Source organism: Thunnus thynnus, chromosome 3, assembly GCF_963924715.1.
Source record: "Thunnus thynnus chromosome 3, fThuThy2.1, whole genome shotgun sequence".
NCBI classification, from domain to species: Eukaryota; Metazoa; Chordata; class Actinopteri; order Scombriformes; family Scombridae; genus Thunnus; species Thunnus thynnus.
This window is the reverse complement of record NC_089519.1, coordinates 34,699,986-34,718,349: the sequence shown is the minus strand read 5'-3', so window position 1 is coordinate 34,718,349 and position 18,364 is coordinate 34,699,986. Positions and strand designations below refer to the sequence as shown.

General features: G+C 39.7%; 4 protein-coding genes and 1 pseudogene across 4 annotated transcripts in view; 2 read left to right on the top strand and 3 right to left on the bottom strand.

The window, feature by feature from the left end:
- Positions 1-404: 404 nt before the first annotated feature.
- LOC137180608 (tripartite motif-containing protein 16-like) lies at positions 405-2,591 on the bottom strand. Its single transcript, XM_067585977.1, has one exon. It carries the CDS (start codon positions 2,404-2,406, stop codon positions 733-735), a length of 1,674 nt encoding a protein of 557 aa, XP_067442078.1. The 5' UTR covers positions 2,407-2,591; the 3' UTR covers positions 405-732.
- A 9,558-nt stretch (positions 2,592-12,149) lies between these two features.
- Positions 12,150-12,597, top strand: LOC137180236 (histone H2B 1/2). The gene has a single exon (XM_067585540.1). The coding sequence runs from the start codon at positions 12,177-12,179 to the stop codon at positions 12,549-12,551; it is 375 nt and encodes a 124-aa protein (XP_067441641.1). The 5' UTR covers positions 12,150-12,176; the 3' UTR covers positions 12,552-12,597.
- Positions 12,598-14,330: 1,733 nt separating this feature from the next.
- On the bottom strand, positions 14,331-15,237 carry LOC137180239 (histone H4). The gene has a single exon (XM_067585544.1). The coding sequence runs from the start codon at positions 15,079-15,081 to the stop codon at positions 14,770-14,772; it is 312 nt and encodes a 103-aa protein (XP_067441645.1). The 5' UTR covers positions 15,082-15,237; the 3' UTR covers positions 14,331-14,769.
- Positions 15,238-17,217: 1,980 nt separating this feature from the next.
- Positions 17,218-18,364, bottom strand: part of LOC137180240 (uncharacterized) — a 12,400-nt pseudogene continuing 11,253 nt past the window's right edge.
- The window catches only part of LOC137180234 (histone H3), a 498-nt gene continuing 148 nt past the window's right edge, over positions 18,015-18,364 (top strand). The window contains exon 1 of the mRNA XM_067585538.1: positions 18,015-18,364. This exon is cut by the window's right edge and continues 148 nt beyond it. Coding sequence (XP_067441639.1) covers positions 18,053-18,364 — 312 coding nt within the window. The 5' untranslated portion in view covers positions 18,015-18,052.

Sequence of the window (18,364 nt, the reverse complement as noted above, 5' to 3'; positions counted from 1 at the left end):
ACACAATATCTGTTGTCTTATGTGTGTCAGGACTCAACAAAACGTCTTCACATCCACATTTCACGAAATTAATTCTTATTATGTTTTCAGTTTTTCAGGGCCTGAGTACGGAATCCTCCTTACTGACTGAATGTACAAATAAAATCTCAGTTTGTTAAAAGCAAGTGATAGAAAACTCTGTTCATGTCTCTGTGACAAAGCCGTTTTAGTGAAGAAAGTTAAAAGTACAGAGACAGACGTTCTTCTGCTCTAAACATGACCTCTGTACTTTCTGGTTTAAGGAGGAAAACTGACTCAAATAAACTCTCATATTAGTCTCACATTTTCTCCAGAAGCTTTGAACGAGATCCTGAAATGAAGACGGAAGAAAATATTTGTTCATTCTTGAGAAAAACAGCTTTATTCATGAAATAAACCTTCAATTTGTTCACACATGGACAGTAAAGTCTGTTAAATGACTCTTCACTGATTTCATGTACAGATTCACTCACATTTTCATCTGAAGAAATGTCAGTAAAAGTTAAATATATTGTCATGAGCACTGATAGCCTCCATGGCCAAAAACACAGGAAAAAAATGACATTTAAAGAAACTAAAAACATCAACTGAACAATAAATGAAAAGTGAAAAAATGTCAACAATCGCAGTTTGATTGACAGCTGATCTCTGTTCAGTTCAGAAACATGAAGACAAATAAATGAAGAATTGCAAGACAGAATCTTAGACTTCTGTCTATTTGAGTTTACAGAACTCAGCTGTGACTCCATGATCAAAAAAACAAAGTCCAGCATAGAGAGGCTGAGTGAATGTGGTCTGGACTCTGTGTAGGAGAGTCATGGTTTCTGAGATGCTGTAGAAGGACAGAATACCTGCTCTGTGATCCAGGTACACTCCTACTCTGGAGGAACCAGGACCTGAGACGGGAGCAAAGATACTATTGAACCAAAATTCATAACCATTAGTGTCACATCTCAAAGACCAAGATTTGTCATTGAATCCGAATCCACATTCATTTGAGCCTCCTGCTCTTCTGATATTCTTGTATGCGACTGCCACACCAACTGCTCTTCCTCTCCTCTTCACCTCCCAGTAACAACGTCCAGTCAGACTCTCTTTACTCAGGACCTGAAACCAATTAGTGAATCTGTCTGGGTGACTAGGATAAGACTGTTGTTGTCTCGTTGTTCCTGCTTTTCTGTTCCCCTCAGATAATAACAGATATGTGTATGCTGTGTTTGGATCCAGTGTGATTTCTTGTTTATATTTTAAGAACTCAGCTCTGGTCTTGGGTTCTACTTCTGGCAGTAAAACGTCCACTTCAGTCACTGTCAGTGAGATGTTTGTCCTTTTCTCCTTCAGGATGTCCTGTAGTTGATCTCTGAGCTCTGACACAGCTGCTGTCACATCCTCAAAGTATCTCAGAGGACGGATATTGATGCTGGATGAGTCTGTAGGTTCATTGAGTTGTGACAGTGAGGGGTAGTTGTGTAGAAACTGGATGTGATCCTCTGTGTGTGAAAGCTGCTTCAGTTCAGCGTCTTTCCTCTTCAGCTCAGTGATCTCCTGCTCCAGCTTCTCCTGAAGCTCTTTGACTCGACTCACTTCAGTTTCCTGCTGGGATCTGATCTGCTGCTTCACATCAGAGCTTCTTTTCTGGATGAGACAGATCAGCTCAGTGAAGATCTTCTCACTGTCCTCCACTGCTTTATCAGCAGAGTGACTGACGGCCTCCACCTCCTGTTGAAGCAGCTTCACATCTTTCTCTCTGTCCTGGATTCTCTGCTGGATGTTTTGTCGACTCACCTCGAGCTCTCTCTGCCTCTCAGTCCTTTCTGCTGCAGCTGAGACTGTGTCGTGGCCTTTATGTTCCTCCACAGAGCAGAGATAACAGATACTCTGCTGATCAGTACGGCAGAACATCTTCATCACCTCATCGTGACGAGAGCAGATGTTCTCCTGGAGCTTCTTGGAGGGGTCGACCAGCTTGTGTTTTTTAAATTGACCTACATTGTAATGGAGCTGGAGGTGTTTCTCACAGTAAGAGACGAGACAATTTAAACAGGATTTGAAGGCTTTCAGCTTCCTCCCAGTGCAGAAATCACAGGCCACATCTTCAGGTCCAGCATAGCAGTGATCAGCAGGAGCAGCTTGGAGTCCAGTCTTCTTCAACTCCTCCACTAAATCTGCTAACATGGTGTTTTTCATCAGGACAGGCTTCGGTGTGAAGGTCTGTCTGCACTGAGGGCAGCTGTAGGTCTTCTTCTGATCTTCTCCATTCCAGTGTGTTTTAATACAGCTCATGCAGTAGCTGTGTCCACAGGGAATAGTCACCGGATCCTTCAGTAGATCCAGACAGATCGAACAAGAGAAGGTTTCTCGGTCCAGCTGAACTCCTTTCTGCTCCATCTCACCTCGTGGCAGCGAGTGTCTGAGTTTCACTTTCTCTGCACAGACACAGCAAATTTATCTTCTGGTCCAAATGGACTTTTGTTCCTTTTATTCCTTTTGATTTGCTGATCTTCACTGAATGAGGCTCGTCAGCTCTTGCATTACCATGTGTTGGTTACGCCCACATCACACAGGCAGATCAGTGAAGCTGCAGCCAGTTGTGTTTCAGGGGAGGAAGAAGAAGGAGGGCTTATTTTTTAAAAGTGCAAGTTTAATCACCTTTTACAACAACTACATTAAAATGGAGAAGTTACACTTTTACTTTTACCTACTTTTAGCTCACAACAGTTGAAACCGACACTGCGAAGATATTCTCTCTAGAAGAATCTTCATATGAATACAAGCACTGTCTCTGATTGTTACTAACAAGAAAGAAAACTCTTTTTAAATGACATATTTTATAAAACTATTACAGTTGCAAAGGGATTTACCGGGATGAGAAATGGAAAGAGTGAAGACAATACTACGTATAATAAGGACATAAAATTTGTACAAACCAGAAATAAAGTTATAATACCAAGAAAAAGCCTAGAAAAACAAATCTCTTAAAATCTCTCAAGTCTCTTAAAATGAGACAACACAATATACTACTGTATATTAATTCTTGTAAACTTTGTTCCCACATCCCACAAAGAAATAAAAGTATTAAAAACAAGCAAACTGTTATTTATAGGACAAGCTCCCTTAAGGTCTAAAAGAAGTAGAAACAGAAAATATTACTGCAACAATATAAATACGTTCTGAAAGGTAAAAACTATTAAGACAGCGTAAGAAAACTTAAGGTGTGTTTTTCTGTTCCCTCGATATATATCAAAAAAAATACACTGATCACCTTTAATCAAGGCACATTTTGACAGTCATTCAGGTACAGCTCAATTATTTTAGACATAAATATCAAACTAACTGATAGAAACTTAATTTCGAGTCCAAAGGGATGTTTAATAGCTTCAAGTTACAGGTTTGATGTGTTTGTAGAAGAAAACTGAAGAACTGTTCAGTGTTTAATATGATTTTGAGTTTCTTGATGCGTTTCAGAGCATTTTAATTTTCACAGAGAGTCAATGAGGGAACCTCACAGCCTTAAACTAAATATATTCACCAAACCTGTTCAGGAAAATGCTCAGAAGATCAGAATAATTTTCAATAATCTCACTCTCTGGATAAATAGAATAAAATTGTAGCAATACAGAGAATAGTAAAACAATTTAACAACTGGCTATTTTAAATTATTTGTGAGAGCTGAGTTGAAATTAAACAAATTGAACTTCCTCCAGGTTTGATTATTACTTTGAGTTTTCTTAAAACAGTCCCAAAGTAGAGAAGGCTCTTCAGATGCAAAATAATCTGTTGAAAAAATGTGCTAAAAACTGATCGTTTCAGTCAAAAGACCATCGTTAACACAACTTACAGACATCATGATTCTACAGACATGAATATAAATAGTCCATCAAAGTAACAGCAACGTCCAATCAGAAGCAGAGAGCTAAGAGGCAAAAGCTGTTTGTTCTTTCTTATTCTGAAAAGAGCTGTTCAGTCAACAGTGACTGCATTTAAATTGCATATAAAACTGTTAATCAGTGAACTCTTTATCATTATAATTATAAAGCAAAACGTGTTTCCATGGAATGAAGTCAGAGGAGAACGTGGTTGCATAACAGCTGGTTTCTTTTTCAGCAGGAGTTGTCTTTCAGGATTCAGGACTAAATTTCAACAGTCACATTAAATCAGCATTTTACCATCTTAAGAACATCTGAATGATCAGAGATTTCACGTTGAAGCCTTCGTCTCCAGCAGGCTGGACGACTGTAACAGACTTTTCTCAGGTCTCTGTTAGAAAGCATCAGACAGATCCAGTTAATCCAGAACACAAAGACTAAAGAGAACAGAACATATTACTCCAGGTCTCAGATCACTACAGTGTTTACCAGTGTTTCAGATATTTGACTTTAAAGTATACTGTTTGTCCATTAATCTCTGAATGGTTCATCAGATCTTCTCATACAGTATGAAGCTTCCAGAGCTTTCAGCTCAGCTGCCTCTGGTCTTCATGTGGTTTCTAAAGTTAACAATAAACATGGTGAAGCTGCTTTTATCTCCTATGCTGCTCAAACTACCTGAAGGTCTCAGACTAGAGACAATGCTGACTACTTTAAATCTGTTTGTTCTGGCTTTTAATTACATTTCAAAGTTGCAGGTCATAATTTTTTTTTATCTTTCATGCTGCCTTTCAAATGCTCCTTTACTTTATTAGATGAAATTTTATGTAATTAACAGTTCTATTGTTTCTTTTTGTCTTCTTATCTTTATTGTTTTCATATTCTGTTGCATTCTATAAAGCACTTTGATCTTCCTTGTCTATTAAATGTGTATAAAATAAAAGGGAATCACTTTTATTAACCAGAATGACAAGTTGTCACATTCTGCTACCAAAAGGAGGCGAAAAAGCTCCACTGAAATTTCAGCAAGGTGGGGAATCTGTTACTGTTGCTCATATTTACAGATCTGATATGAGAGGTTTTGTTCTGTTTAATTGTTTGTTAGATGAACAAAGTGATTGTGATGTTTATAAATGTTGTATTGATTCATTCAGTTGCATCAAAGTGGAGTGGATCCTGACCTTTGACCTTCTCTGAGAGGTCAGGATCAGCGTTCTGCTTTGAGGAAGTATGTAAGTGAGTCAGTAGAGCAGGACTTTCCTGAAACATGTCATTTAGGATTTAGGATTATTTTAAGTATATAATTTAACATTTTGTGAGAAAAGCATATTAGACACATGTTATTATTAACATTTTTATTATTTAATAGTATTTATAAATGTCTTACAACATGTCTTTGTTCAACTAGTTGGAGAAAATTTAAGTTTACATGTGATATCCAACAGTTAATCATGTTGTTGCTGCTGATTAGAACAAGAATATAGAGGTTTTTCATAAAGGACAAACTAAATCTTCTTCTACATGCTACAACATCCACTTTTAGAAATATAAAACTTTATTTTAATCAGTTGTATATACTCAAGGATCATATCAATCACTCAGACCACTAAGCACAAATTTAATTCCACCAAAAGAAAGAATAACAAAATTGAACTTGTGCAGAAATGTCAATAAAAGTCAAAAACATTGTCATGAGCACTGATAGCCTCTATGGCTGAAATCATACAGGAAAAGGTGACATTTAAAGAAACTCAAAACATCAACAGAACAACAAATGAAAAGAAAAACAAAATATCGACAATCGCAGTTTGATTGACAGCTGATTTCTGTTCAGTTCAGAAACATGAAGACAAATAAATGAAGAATTACAAGACAGAATCTGACTCACTCAGTCTGAAATTACTTCTGTCTATCTGAGTTTACAGAACTCAGCTGTGTCTCCATAATCGTAACAAAGCCGAAGTCCAGCATAGAGAGGCTGAGTGAATGTGGTCTGGACTCTGTGGAGGAGAGTCATGGTTTTAGTGACGCTGTAGAAGGACAGAATACCTGCTCTGTGATCCAGGTACACTCCTACTCTGGAGGAACCAGGACCTGAGACGGGAGCAAAGATACTATTGAACCAAAATTCATAACCATTAGTGTCACATCTCAAAGACCAAGATTTGTCACTGTGTCCAAATCTGCATTCATCAGACGTCTCTGCGCTGCTGATATTCTTGTATGCGACTGCTACAAAAACTCCTTTTCCTCTCCTCTTCACCTCCCAGTAACAACGTCCCGTCAGACTCTCTCTACTCAGGACCTGAAACGTATTAGGGAATCTGTCTGGGTGACAGGAATAAGACCGTTTTTCTCTTGTTGCTGTTGCTTTTCTGTTCCCCTTAGATAATAACAGATATGTGCATGCTGTGTTTGGATCCAGTGTGATTTCTCGTTTATATTTTAAGAACTCAGCTCTGGTCTTGGGTTCTGGTTGTGACAGTAAAACATCCACTGCAGTGGCTGTCACATCTTCAGGTCCAGCATAGCAGTGATCAGCAGGAGCAGCTTGGAGTCCAGTCTTCTTCATCTGCTCCATTAAATCTGCTAACACGGTGCTTTTCACCAGAACAGGCCTCGGTGTGAAGGTCTGTCTGCACTGAGGGCAGCTGCAGATCCTCCTCTGATCCTCTTCATCCCAGCAGCTTTTAATACAGCTCATGCAGTAACTGTGTCCACAGGGAATAGTCGCCGGATCCTTAAGTACGTCCAGACAGATCGAACAAGAGATGGTTTTTCGGTCCAGCTGTAGTCCTCTCTGTGCCATTTCAGCTCTCAGTGGCAACGATTGTTTTGTTTTACTTTCTTAGAAGTGAAACTAGTTCAAGCTCTGATCTAAAAAAATGTGTGTTTTCGCAGTGAATGGAGGCAGACAGCTCTTGCAATTCACTACATGTTGACCCATCTTCAAACTGTAGATCTAAAGGGGAGGGAACAAGGAAATATGTGGAGAGAGTGGAGCTTGTTGTCTTTGAATAAACAAATATTTTTTTTTTACCACACGTTATCATACTAAAGTATGCTGACAATATGGCACTGGTGCGCCTACTGTGTGAAGGGGACACTGCAAAAGACTGTATTTATATTTAATAATGTAATTTCTCTGCAACAGTGGGGTGAGGAGAGTGTGTTTGAAATTAAAGTGTAACCAGAGAGCTTATCTTGTCCAGCAACAGTACCAATAATACTCCCCTGATAAATGTCGACCTTTGACTATCACATGATCCTCTGTAGAAACAGAAATCTATCTATCTATCTATCTATCTATCTATCTATCTATCTATCTATCTATCTATCTATCTATCTACCAGTAATATAGAACAATTTCACTTTCGCTGAAAAATATCTGTAAATGTAACAGTGATGATGGTTATTCTTTTGTCCTGTATTTTAAACAGTTAAAGTTTAAATATTTCCCAGTTTAAACTTAAATTCACAGTGAGGTCAATATTCTGAGTCTGTTTTTCAAATGGGCTCATTTGTGTGAGAGAAAGAGCTGCAGAGACACATGAAGCTTTATGGTTATAAATGTGGTTTCAAGGTTATTTGCATTTGAAAGGTGTTTAAAGACTATAAACTGTTATCACTAGTTACAGTGCAGTAACGTGTTTTCAGTTTAACTAAAGGGAAGACGGTTATAAACGGTCAGTCCACAGCAAAATCAGTTTATTTGATCAGCCTGTGTGAACAACCTTCACTCTGTGCTGCTGGAACAAAGTCAACAGCAGCTGATCAGTTTTATCTGGAAGATTCATGTTTTAGTGCCTCTTCATCATGTTTGATTTGTTGTTGATGATCATGTTCTCGTTTCTAATGACAAGTTGAGTCAATAACAAGCTGTCAGTGTTTAATAAACGAAGTGAAGTCAGCTTTGAGCTCTCTATAATCAATAATTAATAAAATATATGGTTTAATGAAAGCAGAGTTTGGTATTTATGGACTCTAAATTCTAACTGCAACGCTGCCATCTGCTGGACATTGAGCATAAAATGTTTTAGCTGTGATTGTGACCTACTATCAACTCATGGATGTATTTCTGTTATGAGTCTATATTGACACAAACACTGTGTGACTGCTGTCAGCACCTTATGTATTGTATGTGTGTATCCCTGCATCCATTCAGCTGTCCATCATATCACAGCTGTTATATGTTATATGACTCTGGTTTATGACTTATAGTCTAAAGACGCTCACACTGATGAGTTGAACTTTGCAGAGATGAACGGTGACTAAACCTCTTTTATATGTGGAGTTTGTTACTCTGTCGGCTTCATTGCTCTGTGAAAGTAAAAGTTTTCTGACTTTCAAGCAAGAACGTTGAGGACAAACAAGAAGAAGGACGGGTGGGATGATAGAGTCACAGCGATGATCTGTCTCTGCAGCTTAATGTTTGTAGATATGTTGTAAATTTCTGTTTAATACTATTTATGATGACTTATTCTCTGTGTATGTTTTGAATGTTATGCACCACAACAACAAGGCAAATTCCTTGTATGTGCAAACCTAATGGGCAATGAAACTGATTCCCTGATTCATGCTCAGCTCAGTTGGAGGTGCTAATACACCAGAAAGTTAAATATCAACAACCACCAAATCCAAAGAAGGAGAAAAATCCCGCCTCTGTCTTCAATCACGTCCTCAGTTCGGACATAAACAGCTGGGTATCAAACTGATGTATCTGTAAGAAATAACCATGGCAATGTTCTTTGACATAGAAAAAGCTTTCGGCAAGGTATGGCGCAACGGACTCAAATACAGACTACTGGATACAAATCTCAAACTCCAAAAACCCACCCAATCCATCATCTTCAGTTTTCTTAACAACCACCAAATCAAAGTCAAAGTTGCCTCTGCCATATCAACACCATTCACCCCCCCCCCCAAGCAGGAGTTCCACAGGGTGCAGTTCTGAGTCCATTTCTCTTTCTACTATACATATCTGATATATACTACCCCCCAGCCACCATAGCCAAAGTCTCACAGTTTGCAGACAACCTCTGCTACTGGTCCAGTTCCAAATGCCCAAACCTAGCAGCCAAAAAACTCCACAAATGCATAACTGAAATAGAAAACTGGTCTAACATGTGGAGAATCAGACTAAACCCTGCCAAAACACAGTGCGTCCTCTTCACTAAAAACCCACACCTGCAACCCAACAACAGTGCCAATCTAACACTATACAACCAGAAAATCAATATTAGTAAAGAAGCAACATTCCTCAGAGTCACATTCCAAAACAACATGACCTGGACAAAGCACGTCAATAACCTGGAACAAAAAGCAAACAATAGACTCAACCATCTCAAAGCCCTCTGTGGAAAATATGGCGCATCACCCTCTACAGTCATCAAAGTTTACCTATCGTACATCCGACCACTCTTCAAATACTCTGTCCCCGCCTGGATCACCATTTCTGATAACCAGCTACAACGCCTACAAACAATCCAGAACAAAGCACTCAAACTAGCACACAGACTCCCATCCTACATCAGCAATCATTATATACATACCATAACAGGAATCCAAACCTTAAGACAGAGACACCAAACAATAGCACTGAATTACCTGAGGACAGCGACAAACATTCCTTCACTCCAAAGAACCATAAAGGAAACAAAATTAACAGTTAACACCCCCCTCTCATTCATTCTACAGCTAACCAAAGCCCCTTCAGCCACCGACCCCCCATGACTGACTAACCAAACCTGGATACACAGAATATTATTCCACCTCTGCTGCTAAATATCACCCACATGCACACATATACATAAATGTAAGTAAAACACACCAAACACAAGGTTTGGTTTGGTTTGGTTTGGTTCTTGTTTGTGCCTTGGCCCACATGTGTCCTGAAACCTCATGAGTCCCCCCACGTCCTTCTGCCTCTCCTCCGCCGACCAAGACCAAAAGGACACAAGACCACCTACTATGGATAGAAAAGGGCAGAAGCCCTGGGCTATCCCTCCAGGCCCATGATCTTCAAAGTCTCTAAGACGTATCTGTTGACCAGCATTTGTTGCAAGTCAGCCAACTTTGTTGTGTTGGTCACTCTGGCACAAACAGCACGCCCAAGCTGATCCCACAAGTGCTCAATGGGGTTGAGGTCAGGACTGCTGGCAGGCCATTCCATCCTCTCCACTCCCAAATTCTGGAGGTAGTCTTTGATAAACCCCACAAACCGACAAATGCTGGTTGAAGAATGGGATGCCATCCCACAGCAGTGTGTGACCAGGCTGGTGAGCGGCATGAGGAGGAGGTACCAGGCTGTTGTGGCTGTGTATGGTTCTTCCACCCGCTACCGAGGCTCCTGTTTGTTAAATGAATAAATTGTTAAATTGCCAATATGTCTTGTTTCTTCAAACTTCAATCATCCAATCCGCCAAACACCAAACAAGAGTCAATGGCAGAATAAGCTGTTTGGCATTGGCAGAGAAGATTTGGCAAATTTTTCATGGGCACAACCCAAATACTCAGCTCTGCTGCTCATCCCACAAATGCATGTTCCTTACAAATGTGGCACCAAGTAAAAGGGAAATAAAACAGGCTTTACAATGGTATAAGATTTATTGCCAAAAAGCATTGTTACAACAAAGAAATAATCTACCAAACACAAATATCCTTACTTTTTGTGCTATGTTTATAATATCTCATCAAGAGCATTTGCTTTTATTGATGTCTCTTTTACACTGAGTGAGGTATCGTCTTTTTTAAATGAAAAGTTAATTTAAATTGGCAATTTTGATGAGGTTTTGCTTTAAAGAGTTTAACAAAGCAAAATAACTAATAAATAATAAGATTTTTTTCAATTGTGTCATCAATTCTACATTTTACAGACAGCTCTATGACTAAAGTATTGTAAATTGTAGTTATATTGTTCAGTAATCATATTTTTATCTGAATGCTAATTGTAGTTAGCTTAGGTTTTAACTAGTACCATTGTCAGAGGATGAATTGATTTTATGTCCTTTCATTAAAACTCACTCAAAGCAGTAATGAAACTGAAGGATCCCTTCTTCATTATAATACCAGACAAACCGATATAATCCTTCAGTCTACTTAAAATAATTTTTTGATCCAACTGTGTTGAAATCTTCAGTCAGATCAATAAGCACCAATACTGATAATTTACTGGCATCTGGACTGTCTCTGTACTACGATTAGCCAGAAAAACCAGACTGAAACATTTGTAATTCATTGATTGAGTGAATAAAATCTTTTAACTGTATGTAAACAAGTTTTTATAAAATTTTGCTAAAAATTGAGGATTGGAGATCATCTGGCTGCTTATTTTTAAAAGAGACTCAACAAGCGCAGTCTTAAATTCTGTAGGGAAAACATACAGCTGGAGATATTGATTAATAATTGTTAAGACCTCCTCAGACACTGAATTAACAATTTTATTTATTTATTTTAAAGGAGCAAGGAATTGGGTCAAGAACACAAGTGGAGGACTTGAGCATCAGCCAGGTAAAAACTGTCCATAGTGATGTCAGACTGCAGACTAATTATTAACACATTATGAAGATGATAGATTATAGATCTGACGGTGTCTTTTTAAGGATATGAACGAGTGAAGATAAACAAATAGACGTTATAAAATGTGTGTACAGTATCATATTCATCATGGTGACCTCTGACTCAGTGTCAGCAGGCTGTGATTTTTATAATGTGATCAAAGTGTTATTGTGATATTTGTGTGCAGAGTGAGATCAGACAGATTGAATGTTTCGTTATAATGTTAAAAAATAATTTTATAAACTATAATGTCTCATTTAAAATGTGCTGCTGCTTCTTTCGTGTGATCTTCAGTATTAATGAGGCTTCATACATCGTTCTACTGAGGACTAAGTTAAAGCTGCTTTAGTCAAATCTAAAATTTCTGCTTTGAATTACTGTCTGTTGGTCTTTTCTTATTTTCCTTATTTTTTAATTTAAATATACTTTATTAAGTGTTTGCACAGGAAAATTACAAAGTACATAAAAATAAATAGAACAAAATAATCAATCTTCATCATCACGATAATACATTTATACATGTACATTTGTACACATAATACATACACTTCCTCTAGTGAGGTTGAACGGAAGCGGGTTTCCATGGAAACACGAGCCTCGACAGTGAGACCCCCTCCGACCAGTGAACAGCTCAGCCAATCACAGGAGGGGGGTCGTACAGCTGTGTTTGCATGCAGCCTCTATAAGTACAGCTGTTCCCTATTAATCAATACATTTCTGCTGTAGAGTCTCGAAATGCCGGAACCAGCGAAATCAGCGCCCAAGAAGGGCTCCAAGAAAGCCGTGACGAAGACCGCCGGCAAAGGAGGCAAGAAGAAGAGGAAGACCAGGAAGGAGAGCTACGCCATCTATGTGTACAAGGTGCTGAAGCAGGTCCACCCCGACACCGGCATCTCCTCTAAGGCCATGGGCATCATGAACTCCTTCGTGGGAGACATCTTTGAGCGCATCGCCGGTGAGGCTTCCCGCCTTGCTCACTACAACAAGCGCTCCACCATCACCTCCAGGGAGATCCAGACCGCCGTCCGCCTGCTGCTGCCCGGTGAGCTGGCCAAACACGCCGTGTCTGAGGGCACCAAGGCTGTCACCAAGTACACCAGCTCCAAGTAAACCTGCTCCTAGTCCCAACAAGTCAAAGGTCCTTTTCAGGACCACCCACACCTTCACCTGAGAGCTTTATTCCTGTCACACTGCTGCCTCCTTATTTCTGTCTCACACTGATTTCTTTTACAGTGTATTACATTAGAAACACAATTTCGGTAGAAATTGTATTGTGCTCAATATTCATTCAATTGCAAGAAGGAAGTATAAATATCAACACTCTATAGTCAAATTCCATATTCAGACATGATTGACCACATAATACACATGTACATATTAAAATGTTTCTATTTATTTGTCTTACTCTGCTTTATTGTATGAATGTTTTGTCACAATGAGTAACTTGAAGTGTAAATGCCAACATTAACACTTAATTAGTTTCATGTTCATACATGATAAACTTATGTATATATTGATGTTTATAAATACTTATATAAATCAAGTATTTACAACGACTGGGGGCATCTTGCATCAACACACCAACACATTAACCACAAACTGAACTGGTTTATGTATAATGTTACTGTAAACACCAAAATCACATTCAGACAGTCAGTAAACAGACAAGTTATTATGGGAGCGTTTTGCTCTATTATACCGTTGATCATGTATTGAGAAAAAAAGTAACTTTCCTGTTTAATACTTATGTAAATTAACAGAAAGCCAAATTTATAATTAAAATGAGTTTGCAGTTATTATATTAATTCTTTTGCACGTTACATATGTAGGTTATTGAATAATAACCTACATATGTAACATTTCAGTCAGACAGTAACTGTTATTATGTGCACGTAGGTGAGGTGTTCAGATATTGAACACTGGTTGTCTTCTGAAATGAATGAATGAATGTTTTATATCCAACTTCAAACTGATTTCACTGCAGTTTTCCAAAAGGACAGAAACTTGTGGTGATGCAGCCTTTAGCTTTATTTATTGTGTGTGTAGCAGTGGTGTACTCTCTCTTGCGTTGTGTTACGGATGACACGCACACCGTCACTTCTCAACTCTGTCCCGGATTTATTCTGGTAACAAACACAGTGGCATTAGCTTTCCACAGCCAACTCTCACAGCATCAGTCGCAGAAAATATACACACTGGCACCGGGCATAGCAGACTGGTGACCGAACACTCACGCACAGCAAAATAAAATGACAATAACAAAAAAATATCAAATGTACCTGGTAACAAACACACTGGCATTAGCTTTACACAGCCAACTCTCACAGCAGTAGTCGTAGAAAGTATACACTGAAAACAAAACAAAATGAATTACTTGCTGCCGATATCCAGTTGCATCACGAGCAGTAGCTACGAGCTAACATTGAGCTAACATTGAGCTAGCAAGATCACCGATAACCGGTTCAATAAATTGCTACACGTAAATTACACACACCCACATTGTTACCAATACGTGTGGTTACTGAAAGCTTATCTCAACATATCATTCAAATAACACACACTTTTACCCATAAAACAAAGTTATAAAATATATGAACGGAGCTTAGTACAAATCGACCCTCCACTGGCACCGGACATAGCAGACTGGTGGCCGAACACGGGGTGCACCCGCGAAGTCTGCAAGGGCCTGTTCAAGAGGCATTCAAGTACACACTCAAAAATAAGACTCTGTAGTAGCTTACACTGTAAGAGTAACAAAGTAAATAACATAATATTAAAAGAGTTGGGTAACTAATAATAAATTAGATTCAGTGCGTATTCAATAACAAAACGTGGCAATATGGTTAGTTATGGCAAATGGAATCACTAACTCCGTTACATGTGCATTAGTCTCAATTCACTGTTTACATTTATTGTTTTATTATCAGCTTTCAGTCATCTGTAAAACACCACGAACTGAACGAAAGGTGTAGTACAAACACCCAACATCATGAATTAAAAATCATTTGCAGGAAATAATTTATTTCTGTATCCAAGCAAGCTTTCAGCAGAAATCCATAATATATATGTTGTATCAATTCTTCATGGTGGGACAGCAGAGCAAATTATTGATTTTCAGTTTACAGACACTCTGGAATAATAACTTTTAATATAAAGACACTGCTAAGTCCTTATTCCATTATAAATAGTATGACTATTATGTAGCCAACATTGTTTAGTTATATCATACTAGACATGAAAGCAGTTTCATTGATGGGGGATAAAGCTCTCTCAGAGTGAGTGTTTGGTCCTTAAAAGGACCTTTAGTTTGTTGTAATGATGGATGAGTTTAACCTCCGAAGCCGTACAGAGTGCGTCCCTGCCTCTTGAGAGCATAAACCACATCCATAGCGGTCACGGTCTTTCTCTTGGCGTGCTCGGTGTAGGTGACGGCATCACGGATGACATTCTCCAGGAAGACCTTCAACACTCCGCGGGTCTCTTCGTAGATCAGACCGGAGATACGCTTGACTCCACCACGGCGAGCCAGACGGCGGATGGCGGGTTTGGTGATTCCCTGGATGTTATCACGGAGGACTTTACGGTGACGCTTGGCGCCTCCTTTACCGAGTCCCTTTCCTCCTTTTCCTCTTCCGCTCATTTTCACTAGTCGAGTATTTTCGTCTCAAGTGTTTCGTCAGCTTGAGACCCAGCTATTTAGGTCTGATCTGAGGACGTGATTGAAGACAGTGGCGGGCTGCAGCTTCTTCTTTGGATTTGGTGACTGTTGATATTGAACTTTCTGGCGCATTAGCGCCTCCAACTGAGCATGAATCAGAAACTCCTTCTCAATAAATCATCAGAATCATAAACTGGTTTATTGTCGAGTAGGTTTGAACATATAAAGAATTTCCCTTGTTGTTTCAGTGAATAACAGTCAAAACATACACACAGAATAAGTCATCATAAATAGTATAAAATAGAAATGTACAATACAGTGTAAAACATATTCTAAGTGAAAAGAGCTGTTACTAGTTTAAAGTTTAAACTACAAAATGTGTGCAAATGTTCATAATGTTAACAGTATATGCAGTGTGCAATTAATAAAAATACAAGTTCACATCAATGTAATATGCCATGTTATATGTGATGGGCAAAAATCTATATTTGGAAATCTAAGATTATGAGATTGTAGGTTAATATAATGTGTGATGTCTATGGGGAGATAGAGGGTCTGTGGGTTCTGTGGGGGTCTAATTTTTGATAAATTTGCAAAAATTTCTAAAACAGGTTTTCACTTTGTCATTAAAGTTTTACTGAGTGTGGAGCTGTAACATTAAATCTACTACACAACAAAATGAATCCACTGTATCTGTAACTACAAACATAAAACTGCAGAGACGGATCAATGCAGACTCAGTCACCGTTCATCTCTGCACAGTTCAGCTCATCAGTGTGAGCGTCCTTAGACTATAAGTCATAAACCAGAGTCATATAACATATAACAGCTGTGATATGATGCACAGCTGGATGGATGCAGCGATACAGACATACAGTACATAAGGTGCTGACAGCAGTCACACAGTGTTTGTTTCAATATAGACTCATAAGAGAAATACATCCATGAGTAGATAGTAGGTCACAATCACAGCTGTCCTGTTTTATGTTGAATACAGCAAAACATTTTCAACATCATTTCATTAAACCATACATGTTATTAATTATTGATTATAGAGAGCTCAAAGCTGACTTCATTTCTTTTATTAAACACTCTGACAGCTTATTATTGACATTAGAAACCAGAACATGATCATCAACAACAAATCAAACGTGATGAAGAGGCACTAAAACATGAATCTTCCAGATAAAACTGATCAGCTGCTGTTGACTTTGTTCCAATATGCCAGAGGCAGTTATAGTCAGAGCTGCAGTGTTTGTCTGATAAGATCTTTGTTCTCACCAGCAGCACAGAGTGAAGGTTGTTCACACAGGCTGTTTATAGCGGTGAGGAGAAGCCTTGTTCTGCATCAAAAAAAGTGTCTCTGCACCTCAAAACCTCCACAACACACTTTCTCCCCAATTTTGTCATTTGTTAGGTATGATAGAAATAATCCTGCTGCATGTTAAACAAAGTCCACAGAAAAGAAGGCAGCTCCATGTATCTGAAAAAGTAAGAAATGACTATAGACAGTGAAAAATAACCTTCTTCCCTTCAGTTAAGTTGAAAACAGCTTAATGCACTGTAATTAGTGATAACAGCTTAGAGTCTTTAAACACCTTTCAAATGCAAATAACCATGAAACCATATTTATAGCCTCATGTGTCTCTGCAGCTCTTTCTCTCACACAAATGAGCCCATTTGAGAAACAAACTCAGAATATTGACCTCACTGTGAAATGAAGTTTAAACCTCAACAAATATATCAGATGGAAAACTTAATTTATAAAATCAGGGGGAACATGAGGCTATTTGGGGGGAAAAAATGGTCCCAGTGGTCAAATTACTATAATATGGTAAAGGTACAATTAATTGAAGCTACTGGATCGTGGTTTAAACATTTTAGGGCTGTCAGTCACCTAGAGGAGGACTACCTGTACCTCATGGTTTTTTTGTTTTTTTAAGGAAGGTGACATTTGATATGAGAATAAACTATGGATTTATGGAATACTGCAGGCAGACTAGATTATATTTTAATATTGATATTTTTAGCAACATAACCAACAACCATCATTATAATTTGAATGCAGTTATCATATATTGTGACACTGAACATCAGTATTATGTTTGTGTTTTAACGAGTGTATCAGAGTCATGAGGATGTTTGCCCTTTATGAGGAGTGTTTGGCTCTTAAAAGAGCCTTTGGTTGGTTTCCAGCAGTCAGCAGGTCTCCAGGTTTACTTCTTGGCGGGCTTCTCGGTCTTCTTGGGCAGCAGCACAGCCTGGATGTTGGGCAACACGCCGCCCTGAGCGATGGTCACTCCGCCCAGCAGCTTGTTGAGCTCCTCGTCGTTGCGGACAGCCAGCTGCAGGTGACGGGGGATGATCCTGGTCTTCTTGTTGTCGCGGGCAGCGTTTCCAGCCAGCTCCAGGATCTCAGCGGTCAGGTACTCCAGCACAGCCGCCAGATAGACGGGGGCTCCGGCACCGACACGCTCCGCATAGTTGCCTTTGCGCAGCAGCCTGTGAACACGGCCGACTGGGAACTGGAGCCCGGCCCGAGAGGAGCGGGTCTTTGCCTTGGCGCGGGCTTTGCCTCCGGTCTTGCCTCTTCCGCTCATTTTAGGTTATTTTCTAGAGTCTGGACTCAAAGAAAGTGTGGAGCAAACACCGCAAACTCTTCTTTATATCTCCGCGAGCAGGCAGGAGGGCTGATGTCTCCACCCACCAGAAAAGAGGCTCCAGCAGAGGGAGGCCCGCTCTTATTTTGGCGGACTTTTTCAAACGGCTTTTGTCCAATAAGCAGCGGAGGTTCAGGCTCCTGTAGGCGGTAATGAGCTCCAGGAGGAGCCGCTCACCAATCAGGACCCGGAGGTCTGAAGCAGCGTCACAGTTCCGCAGCCGCTCCGACACTTTAAGAGCAGCGTGTCTCCTCTTCTCATCACTATTTTTCTGATCAGAGAAAGAAGAAACAATGGCAAGAACCAAGCAGACTGCCCGTAAATCCACCGGAGGCAAAGCTCCCAGGAAGCAGCTGGCCACCAAGGCTGCCCGTAAGAGCGCCCCGGCCACCGGCGGCGTCAAGAAGCCTCACCGTTACAGGCCCGGTACCGTGGCTCTGAGAGAGATCCGTCGCTACCAGAAATCCACCGAGCTGCTGATCCGCAAGCTGCCCTTCCAGCGCCTGGTCAGAGAAATCGCTCAGGACTTCAAGACCGATCTGCGCTTCCAGAGCTCCGCTGTCATGGCTCTGCAGGAGGCCAGCGAGGCTTACCTGGTCGGCCTG

Excerpts from the sequence above, each read along its gene's own strand:
- LOC137180608 (XM_067585977.1), bottom strand. The coding sequence starts at position 2,406 with ATGGAGCAGAAAGGAGTTCAGCTGGACCGAGAAACCTTCTCTTGTTCG.
- LOC137180239 (XM_067585544.1), bottom strand. The coding sequence starts at position 15,081 with ATGAGCGGAAGAGGAAAAGGAGGAAAGGGACTCGGTAAAGGAGGCGCC.
- LOC137180236 (XM_067585540.1), top strand. The coding sequence starts at position 12,177 with ATGCCGGAACCAGCGAAATCAGCGCCCAAGAAGGGCTCCAAGAAAGCC.